Genomic DNA, 20,592 nt, shown 5'->3' on the forward strand with positions numbered 1-20,592 from the left:
CGAGGTCACTTAATACTGGCAATGCAGAATCATGCTGTGCATTCCAAAACCCATGCTGTGTCTCAAATCACGTACTTCCATTACACTTCCATGTAGTATACTATATGCACTATGTACATATTAGGGTAGTGCACAAATTTCGACAGGGTAGTGTTGTCTCAAACCAAACACGGCCGTTGTGCACTTACTGTAAATGATGACCGCAAATTAGCTACTTAACAAACTAGCATTAGCCTCTGCATTATCGTAAATTAACCCAATAAACATACTGCTGGCTTATACCCGACAACAGTATAGTGGTGCTTTGTGCAAAAACACATGTATTTGTACAATGCAGCGACGTTCACAATCGCACAGTCCTCGGCCGCCATTTCCAGTTTGAAAAGTGGTCCCTCCCCTTCTGCCACGAAGCCAAGATGGCGACCATTGAGGGCGGGAAGTGTCCATAGTTCCACACTCAACTTCTTGACCGTTTTGAGTGCACCATCCGGGTACTCCTAGTGCACTGCATGTTTCCATACTTCTCAGTGTGAACGCACTTATGCACTCAAAATATTAAGTGTAAGTACAGAAGTAGGCGATTTGAGACACAGCTTATGTTTTCAGTAGGAATGTTTTGGGCTGAGTGCCACATAGTCAGGAAGGCAGAGACTACTAAGACACAGGCTAACACACACTGGTTGTGATGTTGTGTGTTCATTCAAAGCAGAGGACTGCACTCAGAAATGTAACATTAAAAAAAACATGCTTAAGACCCATCACTCAAATATCTGAAGTCTATATGGGAGATTGATTTGGGGGTGGCTGTGACGGTGGAGCACTGGGGAAGAGCCCTTGAGGGGGTCCACACGGCCTCCATCTGTGCTCAGCACGGCCTCATTCAATTTAAGGGACAGTCAAACTCTCTAAAATGTTCCCAGATGTTGAATCCACTTGTGACAGGTGCAGACTTTCTCCTGCATCCTCAGCACACTGGCTGTGTCCTAATTTGTTCGCTTATTGGAGTTCGATCTTCAAAACACTATCAGATAGCTTCCACAGGTTTTTTTCTTAGCACTGAAAGTAAAACAAGATTTATCTCTAAAATAAAAGCTTCACTTTAAACTTCCTAACTACAGTAACAATATGTACATCAAATGAAAGCTTGTCATCTATCCATATACACAAGTACTTGTATGAGGACACTCTTTCAATGGATTTATTGTCAGAAATTAAAATAAAATCATCAAGCAACTGTGAGCTTGAAAATGTTAATGCTTGATCATCTGTCTGGCAATGCACAAAACATTCTGACCATCTGTCCTTTGCTAGTATGACTTTTCCATTTCCAGACACCCAAACATGTTAAGTGGATTGCCAGACAAAAGATCATGGAAACTTAATCAATGTTCCATCTCTGAATGCAATCCTCTCTTCTTTAAATGTATACTTGCATGGAGGATAATGCACCATTTGGTCAGAGCTCAGTGGCAACCCTACAGATAGTACCGGTAATGTGTTGCACATCTAATCTAACTGCTGATTTGTGGACAATAAGAAAAATATAGAATATCACCAGATGTCTTTATCCCACTGTCAACTTTTGTAGTCAAAAATGTTGTAGCAAGGCTGATGAGATCAAAAATATTAGTCCAATTCTTCCTTCCCTCCACTCGCTTCCTGTGAATTATTTAATTATTGTTCTAGAAGCACTAAGTGGTCTTGTTCCTACATTTACTTCTGAACTCCACAGCCAGAGACCTGAGGTCTTTCCTTTGTCTCTAGATTCAGGACTTTATCTTTTGGCGATAGCTTTTGCTCAGTAGCCTCCCCCAAAAAGTACGTAATTCCTTCCCCTCTTCCATTTGATCTCACTTTATTGATGCTTTCAAGCTTCGGCTCAAAAATGCACTCTCTTTCACCGGCTCTTAACTGTCTGACTGTGTGTGTGTGTGTGTGTGTGTGTGTGTGTGTGTGTGTGTGTGTGTGTGTGTGTCCGAGGCCACTTGTCTGTGTGTAGGTTTTCTAAAAGTTGTGATCTTAATTTTATTTCACTCTTTGCTTTATTTTCTGCTCTTCTCACCATGCTGTAAAGCTCTTTAGATAATCTGTAGCTTAAAGCTGTATAAATAAAGTTCATGTGTAATCTATTGATCCACAGTGTAGTAAATTGGATCCCATTTCATCCCTCTAACCTATATACCTCTAAGTGATCCATATGTAGTTGTGACCCGGCTGCATTAACCTCCTCTGCTCTTGTCTGCGCCGTCGGCTGCTGACAGAAGAGAATCTGGGGCTCCACATTAGAGCTGGTCCTTTTCCTCACCAATGTTTCCTCCAGCGACAACCTGCACAACCTCACCTGCGAGGCTGAGAACCAAGCTGGGCCCGGGGAGGAGATGGTGCAATTGGACATTGAGTGTAAGTGCCTGGAAAATGAAAACCACACTCTTGAAAGCTCACGGGCTCAATACAAGTCATCGGGGCTTAATGGAGGTTAGGGCGAGAGCACACTGGGGCCATTTTTCTAGTGCAGGCAGGGTGGACAGCCAGAGAAAAGAAAAATGCACTGCACTGATTTCTTCTAAATGCCCCCTCTACAAATACGAGCATGTACCCACCATGCTTCTAATGGAGCTCTCTGTCATCTGCCACTCACTCTGGCAACTAGGGAGAAGTGTTAAAATAATATGAGTGAAGTGCTGCAGGTATGGCTGGTCATTTAATGCAGGGATACAATAAGAGGACAAAAGAAAGTGAACTTGCCTCTCTTCACTCTTAAAGAACTCCTTCACCTCGTGTATACTGTACTTCTAAATTACAGAAGCAGCTTGACCCAGGAGGTTTGCTGTTGTTTCCTCCTTTCAGATGCATTAGTGCATCTGGAAGTTGAGGAACACCGAGGAATGACAGCACCCAGCGGTCCCACACAAAACAAGAGTCAGATGCATTAGTGATACATTACTGAGAAAAAATACTGGCCAAACAATATCATATATCACCAACTCAGTGACACTCATTAGAAAACAAAGCCAAAAAAGAGCGGGGGCGCCAATCAGCTGAGGCCAAATGCACGAGCATCAAGGGACAGATAATGAACGTCAGGAAAATGGGGCTGATAACCCGTGCTAAGATCTGATTTGAGCCTGTGCTAATGGACTTTTCCCTCCTACTCCGGAAAACCGCTTCATCCGCAGTGATTGGCAGTCTGTAAATGCGTTAGTGCAGCTAATCTATCAACATCAGCCCCCCTGGTGGACGGACACTCGTTAACCGCTAGCCCTTTAATTACTCTTAATTATCTCCCAGAACAGTGGGTGTTTACTGCTGAGTGGCTCTCTGTGCCATTGATTCATGGTGCTCTGGCTTCTCTTTCATAAAACAGCTTTTCTGAATCATGTTTTTGCTATGTCATTTTTCACCTTTAAAGTGTGAATTCAGATACTAATACCCACCATCACATAAGTTAATATTTTGAATGCAAAGGTTCCACTTCACCATAAATCTGCCTGGACTGATGCCGGGAATCATTTTGTGTATTTGCCACATTTTCTCAAAATGTTCATTGTCTAATTCTTCAGTCAGAACTGAGCTGGCTCATTAAAGATAATTCCAGGCCTCCTTTTAACCCCTGCCGTGAAATAGCGCGTGTGAGTTTAGTAGGGGTCGCTAATGGATGATTAGTTTAATGTGAATAACAGCGCTAATTTTCACTCACTGCAACGGACTTCTGTGAGCTCTGGATAAAAAGACAAATGCCTCAGTATCCCCCTTAGCGCAGCACTTTGTGAGGCTGGGTCATGGGTTAAGAGCAGCAGACTTGTCAGTGCAGTATGAGGGGTCTCTGCACTTGAGAGTCGTGTTCGATCTAAATGAGGCCATTTCCTGTAACTTCACGTCCAGAGGAGCTTCCAGGTAGCTTTTGTGGTCGGGGGCATGACGACGACCAGGATTCATTATTCATAGCAGGTCAGAACAGGTTTGCAGTACAGATGGAGAACATTGATTCATGGAAACTCAGAGGGGAACCTGCAGGGTGTGTCCTCACCAAATGTTGACTTTAAGTTACACTTGATCAAGGTGCACATTCAGCAGTAGCATACATGCATTTAAAAGAGCATTTCTGTAATAATTAGACTCACAGGCGATTACCAGTAGTGAAAAGTAAGGATTGTTCTTTATTTTTCAGGAGGGTGTGACTATTTATTTACCCTCCCTAAAGCTACAAATATTTTTCCTTGACTCTCTCTGAGCCACTAGGGGAAAATGCGTGACAAATAGGCCCTCACCAATTCTTTTTTTTTAAAAATTCACACCAAATGTAGGCGTTGGGGCCGCTGCAATGAGCAAACAGCACAGAGGGAGCATAACCATCAAAATAAACAGCTAATTTCTTAAGCGAAATGCAAATCCTTCTCACAAGTCATATCACCATCATCGCACAAGCTGTATTCACTTTAGCAGAATGTGGGTGCCTGACAGCCACCCAAAACCAACCAAATTTAATAAGCCTACACATCACAGACACTCCCTCATGTGTGCACCACAGCGGCACACAGCTGGCATTTGCAACATGTGCATATAATGACCGTTTTAACAACTAAAAAATACACAACAGTGACAGCAGCACCCAGAATAATATCAATATCCTGGCATGGTGGACATCGTTAGATTTTAAAAACGTCTTCTTTGAAGTTTGAAAGTTAAAAGTTGAAACGAAACCGGAGTTGAAAAACGCCTATTGTCATTCATACAGGAGTACAGAATGTTTCTTACAGAATCTGTTTAGAACAACTGGTTTATTTTTGACATTTTAAAGAGACATGTAGAATAAAGTGATTTTAATAAGATATTACTATTTGAAGCTCAGATTTGGTTATGTTACCAGACAGAAGCCTTTGTCGAGCATAATAATTAAATGATGATTGCTGTTTTTACAGTTTCTGTGTTATGATAAATGGAGTGTTTTTGGTGATTTTTAGAGAAAACTTCCCTTTCAAACCCATTTCAACCATTTAAAGTTACATGTCCCTTCCCTAAGCTAAAATAAAAACCCTACGCCCCTCCTGAAACAACTGACGAACGATGTGAGAGTGGTCTCAAACGCACCACTCAGGAGACAGTTCGGGTAAAATAACAGTCTTTACTGGTCAAAAAGTAGGTTTGGTACAGAGAGGGACTATCAGTGGAGGCAAACAAATCCAATAGGGATGAGGCAGAGTCAGAGTCAGAGGCTAAATCAAAAAAAAACAAAAAAAAAACAAGAAAAGGTCAGAGGGAAACAAAAGGCTGGAACACTAGACACACAAGGAGCTAAGACGAACTGGCACTGAGAGAAAACAAGACACACTAAATACTCTGGTGACACAGGTGAGGCTAATCAGGGCGGGACAGACAATCAGACGCAGGTGAAGTCGTCAAAATGGAGGGAAAACACACAGGGGCAGGAAGTGAAGTCATCTGAAATGAGAGGAGATGTGAGTTTCAAAGTAAAACCCGAAACAACATGAATGAATGAAATGAAAAATATAACCGAAGAAACTGGAGCTGTGACACCTCCTAAGTGCTCAACAAATTATTTGACATGCCTCCCCCTATTATTCACCACCCTCCCCCCTTCATCAGAGGGAAATATTGTACTTTTTTCTCCACTACATTTTTTGACAGTTATAGATTACTGTTAAGATTTTACATTCAAAACATATGATTAATTAACATTATTGATCAATCAGCAGATTATTTTCTCAGGTAAATGATTAATCATTTGGTCTATGTAATGTCAAAAATTAGTGGAAAAAAATGCTCATGGCAGTTTCCTGGAGCCCAAGGCATTGTGTTCAAACATCTACTTTTTGTCCTACCAACCCCAAAACCCAAATTAATTTAATCTAAAATTATATATACATAAAAAAAAAGAGAGAAGCAGCAAAACTTCACATTAGAGAAGCTGGAACCAGAGAATATTTGACATTTGAAACACCTGAAACAGTTAATCAACAATTGAAATAGTTGCAGATTAATTTGAGGTGTTGTTCCCTTTGCAAAGGGCTGGGCTAGCTGTATCCACCCGTTTCCAGTCTTTATGCTAAGCTAAACTGACTGCTGACTGTAGCTTGAGATTCACCATGCAGACATGAGAGTGTAGAAATGAACTTTTCCTTTACTGTCCTGGTTGATATTCCACTTTAAAGATACCAAGAAGCAGTTTAACAGCTTGCAATTTAGCATTTGTTGCAAAGGAAAAAGTTTATTTTTGAATTTAAAATGTATTAAACCAGGAAACGGCTCACTGAGGTTGCAGCAGCACATCAAACAAAGTTGCAGACAAACAGCATGTAACGGTTACTGACATAAAAGAAAATAGATAAAAAATCAGAAATCACAGCATACCAACAAATCAGGTCAACATATCCTGGATCAGAACGAGGCAGATGTTTAGTCAGAGCATCTACAGCTTGATGCATCTTCCTCCAACTCTTTAAATCTGCTTTTGAAAACATTTAAGGAGACCAGCTACCCAAGACCCAAATCAGTCTGTAGCAGATCACACGCTGCAGGGGCAGCGTACCTAAAACCCTGTTTTTCCCATTTTAAGATGAACTTTGGGAACAGTGAAGGTCTTGTAAATATGTCAGTGTAGATGGTAGCTTCCATTATTTTTCAGACGAATAAAGTTACATAGATTACAAGGAAACAAGTTAATAATAGCCTTACCTTGCCGTCATATGTGGACGTGGAAAGTCCGTGAACAAACATCAATACGTGATGAGGTTGGAGTGAGAATGTGTTGGTTTCAACAAGTTGTAAATAAGAGTGATCCTAAGAACAAACCCTGGGGCACACCATTTATTACCTTAAGGGAGCTAGAGGTGATGCCTTCAGCCTGGACACACGTGATTACGTTACTCATTTACTTTCCCAGTTTTCTACTTTCTTCTGTAACCACCTCTGAACTCCCAAATCTGTCATCTCCCAACAGTCCCAGTCAAAATCCTCTTCCTGAGGGACGCCGTGCAGCAGCACCACTGGTGTTTCCCCTTTGCTGTGGATGGAAACCCTGAACCGAACATCACCTGGCAGTACAATGGCAACGAACTCATAGAGGGTGTCTACAGATACACGCAGCTCATCCCTGACTCGAGCGACGGATCAGTGAAACATGGATGTCTCTTCCTCAACAAGCCCACCCACATCGACAACGGCTACTACACTCTGATCGCACAGAACAGACTGGGAAGGGACGAGGCCACAGCCACTGGGAAGTTTATGGACAATCCCTTCGACCCGCTCGATCCTGAGGGGATAATTCCAGGTGAGTTCCTGAAACTGTTTTGGAGCTGCAGAATGTATTTTCCAAGCAGCATGCTATAATGAGCAGAGGAGGCCATTAGGGCGGCTAAAAGAAGAATCTATCTGAATATCTTTTGATTTTGACACAGCTTGATCCAGCTTTGAAACAATGACTTAATTAATCTACACTTCACAATAAGGTCCCTGTAGTACTACGTCGTTACAAAGTAATTAGTAAGAATGACACGGTAAATGACAAATCACTGACAAGTAGTTTCAAACAAGTCTGCATCAAGGACTATATAGTATATAAATATACATGAATGAATGAAACATTACGTGATGATTAGTTCTTAGAGATCTGTAAATCACATACTGACTGCTTTCTTCATGAGTCATTCCTGATTAACTCTGAATCAGCCGGCAAGTGGCACAAAACTAATAACCGCTCATAATTACCACTCACCATTGCAGTACTTCCAGTAAATATTAGTTTCTATTTTGTGCCTCCTATATTAATAGTCATACCTGAATGTCATATTATTTTAGCATAGCTTAGCACAAAGACTGGAAGCAGGGGGAAACAACTAGTCTGACTGTGTCCAACGTTAAAACATCCCCCTCTAAAGTTCACTAAATGACACATTTGATCTGGTTTGTTTAACGTTTATGAAAACAGAAATGTTATTGTTTTACAGGGAGATATTAATTAATTACTTCAATATTAGTCTATTTTGTGCCCCCTCAAGCAATGTGGGGCATCATATTATATCATAACATACCATAACCTGTTCAGATCCCCCAACCATTCCAGTGGACATAACTTTTCTAGGACGTCTACATCTATGCTTACTGCCATCTGACTCCACCTAAATGCACAGACTTGTATTTTGGGATGTACTCACTGCGGAAATTGAAGATATTTTGAGTCGTGATGACAAATACAATTTTATATACAATAAATATATATGTGGGCGGCACGGTGGGTGGTGGTTAGCACTGTCGCCTCACAGCAAGACGGTTTCCGGTTCGATCCCGGGTGTGGGAGCCCTTCTGTGCGGAGTTTGCATGTTCTCCCCGTGTCAGCATGGGTTCTCTCCGGGCACTCCGGCTTCCTCCCACAGTCCAAAAACATGCAGATTGGGGATTAGGTTAATTGATAACTCTAAATTGTCCGTAGGTGTGAATGAGAGCGTGAGTGGTTGTCTGTCTCTATGTGTCAGCCCTGCGATAGTCTGGCGACCTGTCCAGGGTGTACCCTGCCTCTTGCCCGATGTCAGCTGGGATAGGCTCCAGCCCCCCCACGACCCTCAAGAGGATGAAGCGGTTAGAAGATGAATGAATGAATGAAATATATATGCTATGTCTTCTAAAGCATTACTTTATTCATTCCTATGAGTTAACTGCCGTAAAACTTCAATCAATAGCCCGGGCTATTATTTGCTAAAATCAGTTAAATCAACAGGCCTTTAATTCTTTCACACAAAACTGTTGCTCAACAAAGATCGGGAATACAATCAAATTGTTTATTTAAACCAGTATGAATATCACTTGTATAAAAATCGTAGCCTGGAAATCCAGACCCAAATCTAGAGAGATTTAGGGTCTGGCCATGAGTAATGCAAATGGCCCAACTCAAGGGGCGGCACCAAGCATGCATTTGTAAATATCACCGCACGCAACTGGATAACACTACGACCAATCAGAACAATACACGGGGTGACGTATCCAGAGCTTAGCTACCAGCGGAGCTAACTGGTAGATTAGACCCTTGCCGTATCCGGTCGGCAAAACAGCAAAAACGTCCTTCTTGCAAAGGAAAGATTCGAGCGCTGTCTTCTGTTCCTCTTTATGAGAAAAAGCCAAGTCTAACTCGTTCATTGTAGCGGCCAAAGCTGTTTCAAACAACTGGTGATCATCCGTAGCCATCTTGCAATGTTTACTCACTGATTCTGGACTTCGTCGTCGCAGCGCTCTCGTCATCTGTTTAGCTCGCCTCTGGCCCTCCTATATCAGATACACCGATGCTAGAACACGGCGCACAAACTGCTTTCACCCAAGTGTATTAAGTATTTATATTTGCAAAACATTTTCTACATCTACAAAAGTAATATTTTACTGATAAACTGGGATGCAAAAAGCTAATCAGCTCCCAGGTCTGGCTCCATAGGTATTGCACAGACATGAGAGTGGACTACTGCCAAGTAATGTATTGTACATTAGTATAGCAAGTCATGTTAATATGGCTACAGGCTTTACAAGGTGCATGATTGTTAACATAGAGGTTTGTTCTGTAGAAATTAAGAGGCAGTGGATGCCAGATAGTGTGAAAAGTGCTACTTCCGGTCAGAGGTGGGTAGTAACTAGTTACATTTACTCAGTTACATTTACTTGAGTAACTTTTTGGATAAATTGTACTTTTCAGAGTAGTTTTAATGCAAAATACTTTTTACTTTTACTTGAGTTATATTGTTTTAAAGCAACAATACTATATATATATATATATATATATATATATATATGTACAGTATATATAAGAATATATTTGTGTTTCTTGTGCCTTGATTTATGTTATGTTTGTAAAGATTTAATTTATTTTTGTTTTAGTTAAAGGGGTATCGTTTAAAATACATGAATTTGCAGATTATTATTTTTGATTGATTGATTACGTTCATGTTCTTATTTTACAAATAAATCAGACGTTACTCAACAGTTACTCAGTACTTGAGTAGTTTTTCACCAAATACTCTTTTACTCTTACTCAAGTAATTATTTGGATGACTACTTTTTACTTTTACTTGAGTTATATTGTTCTAAAGTATCAGTACTCTTACTTGAGTACAATATTTGGCTACTCTACCCACCTCTGCTTTCGGTCAATCGGAGAGACTTATTTTCATAGTGAAAAGAATATTTATTAGCATGTGCACTTAAGAATGAAAAATGTGAAAAGTCTTTGCCGATTAGACCCCTTAGAACCCCCCAGGTCCAGATGCTGGTGGTGGTAGAGGTGGTGAAGATGAAATGAGGATGTGGAGAAGATGGAGAAGTGCTGATGATCTGAATGAGGAAAGGAATGAGTCTTTGTTGAGCTCATCCTGGACTCTGGACATGATGGGTGGAACTGAACGGGGTGGAGGAGGATGGGACAATTCTGCCTAAAATGACAGCTGACAGCAGCAGAGGAAAGAGCAGATTTATAATTTGGCAGTGGCATCCTGATTGGCTGATGGAGATCATGGCGAAGTTTGATTGGATAACTAGGGGAGTGAACACCATAGTCAGCTGATTAGAGGAAGCAGTGGGAGTGGGAGGGAGAGAATTGTGAATGGACCAACAGACTTGTGGTGTCTTCACAGTCATCATCAGATTAAATGTTAGTATTGAAACAGGATGTGTGAAGGTTTGATATATTGCAGAATAGCCAGTGCACCCTTTGAATGCACAGGCTGCATCTTTGGTTCTCTGTAACATGTGTCCATAAATGTGTTTGTGTTCTTGCTTCCCTCCCACTAGTTCCTGATCCCAATCCAAGTAAGTCCTGGATTGATTTTTACTTTGCATGTTTCCTCAACACTGCATGGACTTTATGGGAAGTCTTTTTTAAGCCTTTAACAAATCTCACTCCTGCCTTTCAGTTCCTACAAACAAATCCGACATGGACGTCACAGAGAACCCAGAGAGTCCAGTGTTTGTGGTATGTCTGCTTGTCATCATTCAATGCAAATATGTAATGAGTATCAGTGATGTTGGTGAGTGTAACTGCAAACCTGTCTTTGTTTGAACAGGTGTCTGTGGCTGTGGGTCTTGCTGTGTTTGCCTGCACTTTTCTCCTCATCATGGTTTTGGTTATTAACAAGTGTGGCCAGCATTCCAAGTTTGGGATTCACCGTAAGTAAAAACACATTATTTAATTTACTGCATGCACAATATAGCTGTGAAAGGAAAACAGTTTGATGATATGGCTTATTCTGTCTCTTGCCTAACTCTCTGTAAAAAAATGCAACTTGTTCTTTTTATGCTAAGCTAAGCGGCTGTTTGCTCTGGCTTCAGATGTAGCAACAGACATGGGAGTGGTATCCATTTTGTCATCTTACTCGATTAGAAGAGAGAGAATTTTTGACATATGTGTAGTTTTTGGACAAGCCGGGGATCACGTAGGTTTACATTACCAAAGATTTATGACAGAATCACTCGACAACACCGACTCCGGTGTGCGCACGGCGAGAGAGGAGAGGGAGAGACACTGTGCAGTCCAGGGCTGTTCATAAAACATTCAGGACACCACAGTTTATTCCACACTACTGAAGCTGCTCCTCTTTTTGGAACCTCTGCGGAATCAGTAATAATTTTGCTTTCAGCCATGCTTGTTGTTGCCGTGGGTAACAATATAACGTCAATATGTTAACAAGTCAAAATATCGCAAGTATCACGATATTAATTCATATGATATTTAAAATTATACCAGTATTATCGTGGACAAGATGATATAGCCAACCACCATCTACTGTAGGTAATACACTAAAAAACAATATATGGTGTCAGTGGATAATGTTTAAAATAAAGATGTTTTTTTTCTTGCATAAAAAATGATGTCTGTTTTATTAAAGTGTTTTAGTCAGTGGACAGCTTATTTTAAGAAGTTGGTTAAAATCAAAAGCATTTTTGACACGTTTGAATAGTATGGAATTAAAATAAATAAGTTGGTATATCTTAAATAGAATAATTTGACTTCTAAATATCACCAAAACTTTGAGATAAATATTAAGTTGGTTCAGCTTAATTATTTTGAGGTTGAACCAAATTATGTTAGTTGAGATTGATTCAATAATGCCAAAGTTGGAACTGCGTAAAAAGATGCATGTCAATTGTTATCTTGTGTTTTTTTAAGTGGATTCTTTTCCAGAGTGTGTGGACTAAGTACCTCACACAACCCACTTCAAAAGATCCAAACTATTGGGGCATCGGTAGCGTAGTGGATGGTGCCGGTGCCCCATGTACAGAAGCATCTGCCTCGCTGCAGCAGCCAGGGGCTCAAATCCGGCCTGCGGCCCTCTGCTGCGTGTCACCCCCCACCTTTTCTCTCTCCCCATTTCACACACTGTCCTGTCAATTAGAGGCAAAAAGCCCATAAAAATAATCTTTAAAAGAAGATCGGTACTATCCCTTTAACGCACAGACATGAGAGTGCAATGCTAAACTGAGCACTCTTGTAATCAGCTCTGTGACTACAATAAAAAAAATCTTTGGCAAATCAAACTGCATTGGGAACCGCTGAAAGTTTTACCCATGGCATCAAGACTTCTTTCAAACAACAGGTTCGGCGTCAAAATTACTTTTTGTGAAAGTCATTATCGCAGAGAGCGCCCGATGACGTGGCTTTCCGTATCACTCATATAATCAAGCTTCCATATCTCTCTATGATATTTCCATGCTGTATTAGTGCGATCAAAAGGAACCTAACCCAGTAGATGACATCGTCTCAGCCCAGAACCACAATCCGAAGACGTATATGCAAACTTGAATGAGCCATAATCAAAGGTTCTGCCAAATTATTGTTTCAAACCGCAGATGGTTCTGTCAGGCTCTCAGAAGGTACTGCTCAGGAGAGACTGATTTCCACTGAGCTGTAACTTTGCACACAGGCAGCCGCTGTGTCAGCCAGGCTAAAGTGCCTTAATTACTGCATGAGAATGGCGGCAGAAACCTCCCTTGGCCACCGCCACGTGGTGAGGGCCATTAAAGAAGATGGATGGATGGATGGATGGATGGATGGAGGAACAGCTAGACGTGATATAGCTCCACTCGGACCCCACCCCCCAACACACACACACATCTACCCTTCTCACTCTCAAAGTGCCTAAGTGGGCCTGATTGCCTAAGTGGACCCTGCTCCCTCTTTCCTTCCCTCCATCGCTCCTGTGCTCTCTCTTTGTTGTTCCATTTTCTGCCGTGTTGGACTCTAGGGGTTCTGTGGTTTGCCTTGCTGAGTGGGGTTTTACAATTTGGACCCCACTTGTTTGGCTTTTAATACGCACTGTAGTCAGGGGTTGCTAACCATTCATGCTTCCTTCCCATTTTTTCTCCAGTTCAATGTGTCCTGATTGCCGCATGGTTGATGATGGTGATTATTAGAGCCTTGTCATCATCATCTGTCGCCATGGCACCAACAAACGTGTAGCCAAGTTGGTGGCGGAGAACGCTGATTCCACGAATGGGAAAAAATGAGTTCTGAATTTTCTTTTGATGGCCACTGCAATCACAAGTGGTTGGAGGCTGATTAGGTGTTACACATCGCTCAGTTTTGCTTGTTTGTGTCCCTCCCCGTTTCATTAGGCTCATCAGTTTTGGGCACGGAGGATGACCTCGCTGTGTCGCTTCGTTTCATGAACTTTGGGACCAGCCCGCCTTCCTCAGATGAAGACTCTGGTTTATCCAGCTTTGTAGAGAATCCACAGTACTTCTGCGGCATCATCAAGGAGAAAGACATGTGTGAGTGTTGATGCTGAACTCGTTTCCACTCCGATGACGGTTGTGATTGAATCCACACTTGTGCTCATTCCCCAAGATTTAATGACATTTTGGTGTCTGGATTGTTTGTGTTATTATTCACACTTTATCATGTCAGGTGTTTTGGTCACTGTCTGTCTTTTCTTTAATGTCTGTAATATTTGTTTTTTGTCTGCTGATTACAAGAGGCACAAAGTGGTGAAATCTTATGCAAATACAATAAACTTTTGGTGCAAGCACGACATAATTTCACCCAGATTTTCAAACCTTTTCTGTGTTTCATGATCAGGTGTCCAGCACATTAAACGGCAGGACATTGTGTTAAAGTGGGAGCTGGGTGAAGGAGCGTTTGGCAAGGTTTACCTGGCAGAGTGTGCCAACCTGAGCCCTGACAGCGACAAGATGCTGGTCGCAATCAAGGTAAGTGAATTGACACAGAAACACAGCTCTTTTACGATTGATCAGGAGTGGGGGGACAAATCATACATAATCGTATGACAATATATTTGTGTGGCAATAATGCATCAATACAGGAACGCTAAATGTCTTTTTTTTAATTCTATAAATGATTACTATTGCAAATACAATCACGTTTCCCTGCTTCCCTTCACTGGTTCCTGTACAGCAGGGTTGGTCTTTGTTTCACTGTTATAGTCTTTAAAAAGCAAAAGCAGCATGTGTATACATTCAGTAGGCTATATCTTCAGTAGCTAGCTAGCTAACCCTACACTTTTCAGTGTTTGATTTTGGTTTTGGAACAGGGAAGAAACGTATATCTTTTTCCAACCTCTCCAGGTAACGAGTATCATTAATACATGCCGTGCCCCAGGCACAACATTTAGCTCCAAATCCACAAAACCAGCCTGAAAATGAAGGAAATCTGAAACGACTGCATTAGAGTCAATGGAGCACAGCTGAGTTGTTGTCGGACCCTGGTCTGAGTAGGACCCATGCTACGTTATGACTGGGGTCAGTCAGAAAGGCTGCACTTATTTGACTAATGCACTGACAAGAGTAAAGAAAGAAGTAGACATGTAAAAAGGCAAATTTTGGTGTTGGATTGGTCACAAAACACAGGACTTTCCCTCAAGAGACCAGTGTGAGGAAGTGTGTGAAACCAAGTGAATTCTGAGTCATTTCAAGGTACATCTTCACCACTTTTCTTGAAGGGTCAATTTGCAGTTGAAAAACAGTAATAAATCCCAATTTATTGCAATATATGTTATCGCAATACTCAGCATATTGCAAAATGTTTAAAACCTTAATAATATTGCATCTTTATTCAAGTATCTTGATATTATCATATCATAGGGCCTCTGGTGATTCCCACCCCTACCAATAATGTGGTTTTACGCCCTCTAAACATAAAACAAAAGAGAAAAGCAGTAACTGTATTTTTTCTTTGGATTTTAAAATTGCTATATTTTAGTAGTTCAGCTTATTGCATGACATCCGCCAACGCTATCCTCTCTTCCACTCAGCTCTCTACTGTCCACTGTGTAACAAAGGCAAAAACACCCAAGAAATAAATATCAAAAAACAAAGCTAAAAGAATAATTCACCAGCGACCATTTGTATATCAATTACTCACTTTGTTTTACTTTGAATTCGTGAGGGAAACTTTGTTTTTCAGGCAGGCCTCCACAGAAGACGGAGAATCCAAAAAGGTGAACATTCCTCATGACTCAAAATCATGGGAGACCACATTTAACAACAGCAAATCTATATCAAAATATCTGTTTACAATCTCTCACACAACTTGTGAAGTATAATCCAAGCCCTATTTATCCAGGCGTATGTTCAGTACTTCCCAAACACATGCATTTTAGCAAAAACATTACAGTATAAAACACTTTCGCCTACGAGTAGCACAACCTGAGCATGCCTAGCAGAGTTCACCTGCACTTGTGCCAGGCACGCTGTTTAGCCGTGCATGAGACTGTTTGTACTGACATGTTTTTAATTGTAATGTTGTAGCATTTGGGAAGCAGTGAACGTACAACCAACTGGATAAATGAGACTTTGATTTTACTGCGGAAGTTGTGTGAGAGTTGTGTAAAGGGATGTCTTTAAAATAGTTTTGCTGTTGTAACTTCAATTTAAGTAAAAGGTTCGCCTTTTTTGGATTCTCTGTTCACCTTAGAGGCATGAGAGGAAAACAGTTTTCTTCACAAATTCAAGGTAACACGTGGTGAGTACTTGATGCACCAAGGGTCATTTTGAAGGTAAAGTATTCCTTTAAGTACTCGCAAAAAGCTACTTGATACCACACCAACAAGAGCAACAGTAAATACACTGCACTTATACTTTAATCCTCCATACACTGAAATAACATCCTGTGGTTTCAGAGTGAGATGTATTGTTGAGGACGGTCGGGTGGTTTAATACACGGCTCATGTTACAACAGGTTAATGCAAACCACAGCGACTAAAAACAGGACGATGAATTTGGCTCTGCTCGGATTTATCTCCCCATTAATCAGACTTGTGCTTTTATTGCAACACATCATCACTCACAAGCAGGGGCGTAGCCAGGAGTTCAGCGCCGAATGAAAAACTCCTCATTAACACACACAGTCCTCTACAACAGCACTGTCACATACTTTTCTATCACACAATTTATTGCACTCTTCACTGTTGCTGGCTTTTTTTTAAAAACACTTTTTACTTATAAAATAAGCTCATTAATCAGCATCTTCATGTAAATTCCTTGCTTGTGTGGTCACAGACTCTAAAGGACGCCAACGAGTCGACCCGGCAGGACTTCCAGAGGGAGGCGGAGCTGCTGACGGTGCTTCAACACCAGCACATTGTGCGATTCTACGGCGTCTGTACAGACGGAGAGCCGCTGGCCATGGTGTTTGAATACATGAGGCACGGAGACCTCAACCGATTTCTCAGGTACGTAGCAGCCCTGCTCACAATGATCTGAGGAGAGTGCCATTCACACAACTGTCCATCCCTGCTGATCAAAGTGTTGATATCATAAGGGAGCATATTAGAAACTGAACCACATGTTGAAAGTGAGCCAGCAGCAAAATGGGAAAAGGAACCATCATTAATATTATTTACACTGGAGCTGAGAAAAGAAATCAGTTGACAGAAAGTTATCCAGAATTCAAGAAAGAAAATACAAAGAATCTAGTTTTCAAATGAGAATATTTGATATTTTTCTGAATCTTGTATGATATTAAACTGAATATTCTTAGCTTTGAAACTGTGGGTCGGACAAAACAAGCAATTTAAATATCTTTATTTTGGCTTCACGACATTGTGGATCAATATTTTCTATCATTTCACAGACCAAACAATTTGTCAATAATCGGGAGAATATTAGGAAAGGAACAGTTTAAAGGAACAGTTCACCCCAAACCCCCCACCCTGAGTTCAAACCAGGAACCTTGTTGTTGTTGTTAGGCGACAATGCTATCCACTGTGCCACCATCCCAGGGTGGGGGAGCCCCTCTGTGAGTAGCTTATATTCTCCCCGTGTCAGTGTGGGTTTTCTCCAGGTACTCCAGCTTCCTCCCACAGTCCAAAGACATGCAGGTTAATTGGTGACTCTAAATTGTCCGTAGGTGTGAATGTGAGCGTGAATGGTTGTCTGTCTCTATGTGTCAGCCCTGTGATAGTCTGGTGACCTGTCCAGGGTGTACCCCGCCTCTCGCCCAATGTCAGCTGGGATAGGCTCCACTAGATGGAACTTGGCTTGTGGTGCTCAAAGTGCCAAAAAATACATTTGAAAAACTGAACATCAATGTCTCTTTGCAGAAATTATGAGACCCGGTTACTCAAGATAATCCACAGACCTTGTAGTGAGCAGTTTCAAGTAGGAACTACTTTCTTTCGACTGAGCTACACCCTCAAACCATATTACTGTGCAAAAGGAAGGGTGCATACACCTATGGATTGGGCTCATGCTCAGAAAGTGCAAGGTGTAAACATTAATGGCGCCCTTCCTAGCTAAGCTGTAACGTTAGCTAGCTCAGTGGTGCTAGGTAAGCTAGTAGTAGATGCACAGTTCCTCTTGCGCAGTAATATGGTTGATGGGATAATGCAGTGAAAGAAAAAAGTTCCTATATAAAAGTGAGTAACCAGGTTATGATTTCTGGAAAGAGACGTTGCTGTTGAGTTTTTCAGATGCATTTTTTTGCACCACCATCTGCTTCCATTCAACACATTCTCATCCCAAGTCGTCACATGTCACCGCTTTGTCAGTCGCCTTTCATGTCTACATATGACATGCTAGGTATCCTCCTGTGTCTGATGTTGATGTTCCAGCATTTAGCAACCAACGCAAGGACGTCAGCACAAGCACATGGTTAGGTTTAGAAAAAAAAAATCATGGTTTGGCTCTATATTCATACGGGAAGTGAACACTAGGCTCCCGGGTGAAAGTCCAGGGTTTGATGGACCAGTCTGCCCTACAGGGAACTTTCGGCTCCTAGATCATGTCATTACCAACAGCATTTTAACCTGAGACCATCCAGTGACATATCATACTGCTGCGACAAGTACTGTCCGTCCAATCACTGACAAAGAGGCGGTTTTTCATGACTTCGGAATGAGAACAGGCTATTTCCTTAAACTGGAGAGAAGACAGACGTCTTCACGGCTGATATCTCCAACACTCTGCAACTCACACCGAACCAATTTAGACTGATACATAGCACTACAGGTGAAATAAAAAATTTGTAAAATATATATTTTTGATTTTGGGGTGAACTCATTCATTCATTCATCTTCTAACCGCTTCATCCTCTTGAGGGTCGCGGGGGGGGGGCTGGAGCCTATCCCAGCTGACATCGGGCGAGAGGCAGGGTACACCCTGGACAGGTCGCCAGACTATCGCAGGGCTGACACATAGAGACAAACAACCATTCACGCTCACATTCACACCTACGGACAATTTAGAGTTATCAATTAACCTAGTCCCCAATCTGCATGTCTTTGGACTGTGGGAGGAAGCCGGAGTGCCTGGAGAGAACCCACGCTGACACGGGGAGAACATGCAAACTCCGCACAGAAGGGTTCCCACACCCGGGATCGAACCGGCAACCCTCTTGCTGTGAGGCGACAGTGCTAACCACCACACCACCGTGCTGCCCTTTGGGGTGAACTGTCTCTTTAATTTAGATTATTAGCTAATAAACATAACCATTAGTGATAACTCTAGTTTACAACCTTTGATTTTCCTACTGTGACATATCTAAATGTGAATAAGGTCTTTGTCCATGTGGATGTCTTTAATACTTCACGAACTGTTGACCTCTGACACACTGATAAGTGACTCCCATTCTTTAGAGACACTGTGAGCCGCATTGCAGCCACAGTATCGGTCAGACCTGATGTGAGGTTAAACTCACTCAGCTGACCTCAGTACAACGTGTGGTTGTGTGGATTCTTTGTGATGTAATAGAAATGCATCGAAGACGGCTGTGGAAGTGTTTACTGTACAGACTAATATTTTGTTGCTGCTGCTTTTTTTTCCATCTCTGCACTTTAAGGTCCCTAAAGTCCTTTTCAGAAGGAGCGTAGATTATCTGGGGACTGTAGAGAGTACTGTAAATTTCTTCACAAATCAAGATTTGAGGATAAATTGCTCACTGTCTTTTGCTAAAGTGGCTCAAACATGTTTTAATATAAGCAATGATTTGTTTTTACTTCATAATTTCTCCTCCTTTTTCCCTCACTGACAGTTTATATCACTGGACTGTCAGAAAATGGAGGCAAAAGTGAGTTGAATAGATGGAGAGTTTGCTTTGTTAAATTAGAAATGAGAAAACTCTTGCTGCATCCATGGAAGGACTCTCGTTCGTGTCAAGGCACGGAGCAAATATCTTAGTTACAAGCTGTCCTCACATGATAATAGCAAATATTGTGGATTGCAGGATTTGATTTGAATATTGATGGATGCAGTAAACAATCAGATGCATTACCAAAGCTGATGTAGGCAAGTTGCCTTGAATTGTTCACTGAACTCATCTCAAGAGGAGCTGTGCTGTTTGTATGGAGGCCCATTTCTGCCAGTGTGATGAGAAAATAATCCTGTTAATCATTGTAGCGACAAACTTTCTTGAAATATTGATTAAATGTCTCAAAATAATGATCTATCCTCATACACCGGTTCAAATGATATCTAACAAATTAACGCCCTATGAATGACGTCACATACTTAACATAAAATTACATGTTTAACATAACGTTACATAGGTTAAGCTTAGGCAAGTAAAGTTATTTTAGTTAAGTTAAGGAGAAGAAATGTGGTGAAGATGCACCTTAAAATATCTATAAAGTTTAACACACTTCCTAACACCGGTCTCTTGAGGCAAAGTCCTGTGTTTTGTGACCAATCCAACACCAAAATTTGCCTTTTTGCATGTCTACATCTTTCTTTACTCTTGTCTGTGTATTAGTCAAGTGAGTGCAGCCTTTCCAACTGACCCTTCGATAAGTCCCGCCCCCAGATGCAGACTGGCCAATCATAACGTAGCATGGGGCTGGCCCTGACCAGGGTCCGACAACAACACAGCTGTGCTCCATTGACTCTAATGCAATTGTTTCAGATTTCCTTTCAGATTTCCTTCATTTTCAGGCTGGTTTTGTGGATTTGAAGCTAAATGTTGTGCCTGGGGCACGTAGTGTATTAGTGATACTCGTTACCTGGAGAGGTTGGAAAAAGATATACGTTTCTTCCCTGTTCCAAAACCAAAATCAAACCCTGAAAAGTGTAGGGTTAGCTAGCTAGCTACTGAAGATATAGCCTACTGAATGTATACACATGCTGCTTTTGCTTTGTAATGATTATAACAGT

The 20,592-nt window shown here is 41.4% G+C and overlaps 1 protein-coding gene across 2 annotated transcripts in view; it reads left to right on the forward strand.

Annotated features, from left to right (window-relative positions):
* Nucleotides 1-20,592, forward strand: part of ntrk1 (neurotrophic tyrosine kinase, receptor, type 1) — a 60,778-nt gene that overhangs the window by 26,746 nt on the left and 13,440 nt on the right. The window contains exons 7-14 of one of the 2 annotated variants that reach the window (XM_050046287.1): nucleotides 2,262-2,400; nucleotides 6,959-7,291; nucleotides 10,786-10,803; nucleotides 10,908-10,966; nucleotides 11,058-11,160; nucleotides 13,606-13,761; nucleotides 14,069-14,199; nucleotides 16,507-16,679. In XM_050046287.1, coding sequence (XP_049902244.1) covers nucleotides 2,262-2,400; nucleotides 6,959-7,291; nucleotides 10,786-10,803; nucleotides 10,908-10,966; nucleotides 11,058-11,160; nucleotides 13,606-13,761; nucleotides 14,069-14,199; nucleotides 16,507-16,679 — 1,112 coding nt within the window. The remainder of the gene's footprint in view (nucleotides 1-2,261; nucleotides 2,401-6,958; nucleotides 7,292-10,785; nucleotides 10,804-10,907; nucleotides 10,967-11,057; nucleotides 11,161-13,605; nucleotides 13,762-14,068; nucleotides 14,200-16,506; nucleotides 16,680-20,592) is intronic. The other variant, XM_050046288.1, reaches the window with a different exon arrangement.

The sequence above is a fragment of the Epinephelus moara genome, chromosome 6 (genome assembly GCF_006386435.1).
Source record: "Epinephelus moara isolate mb chromosome 6, YSFRI_EMoa_1.0, whole genome shotgun sequence".
NCBI classification, from domain to species: Eukaryota; Metazoa; Chordata; class Actinopteri; order Perciformes; family Serranidae; genus Epinephelus; species Epinephelus moara.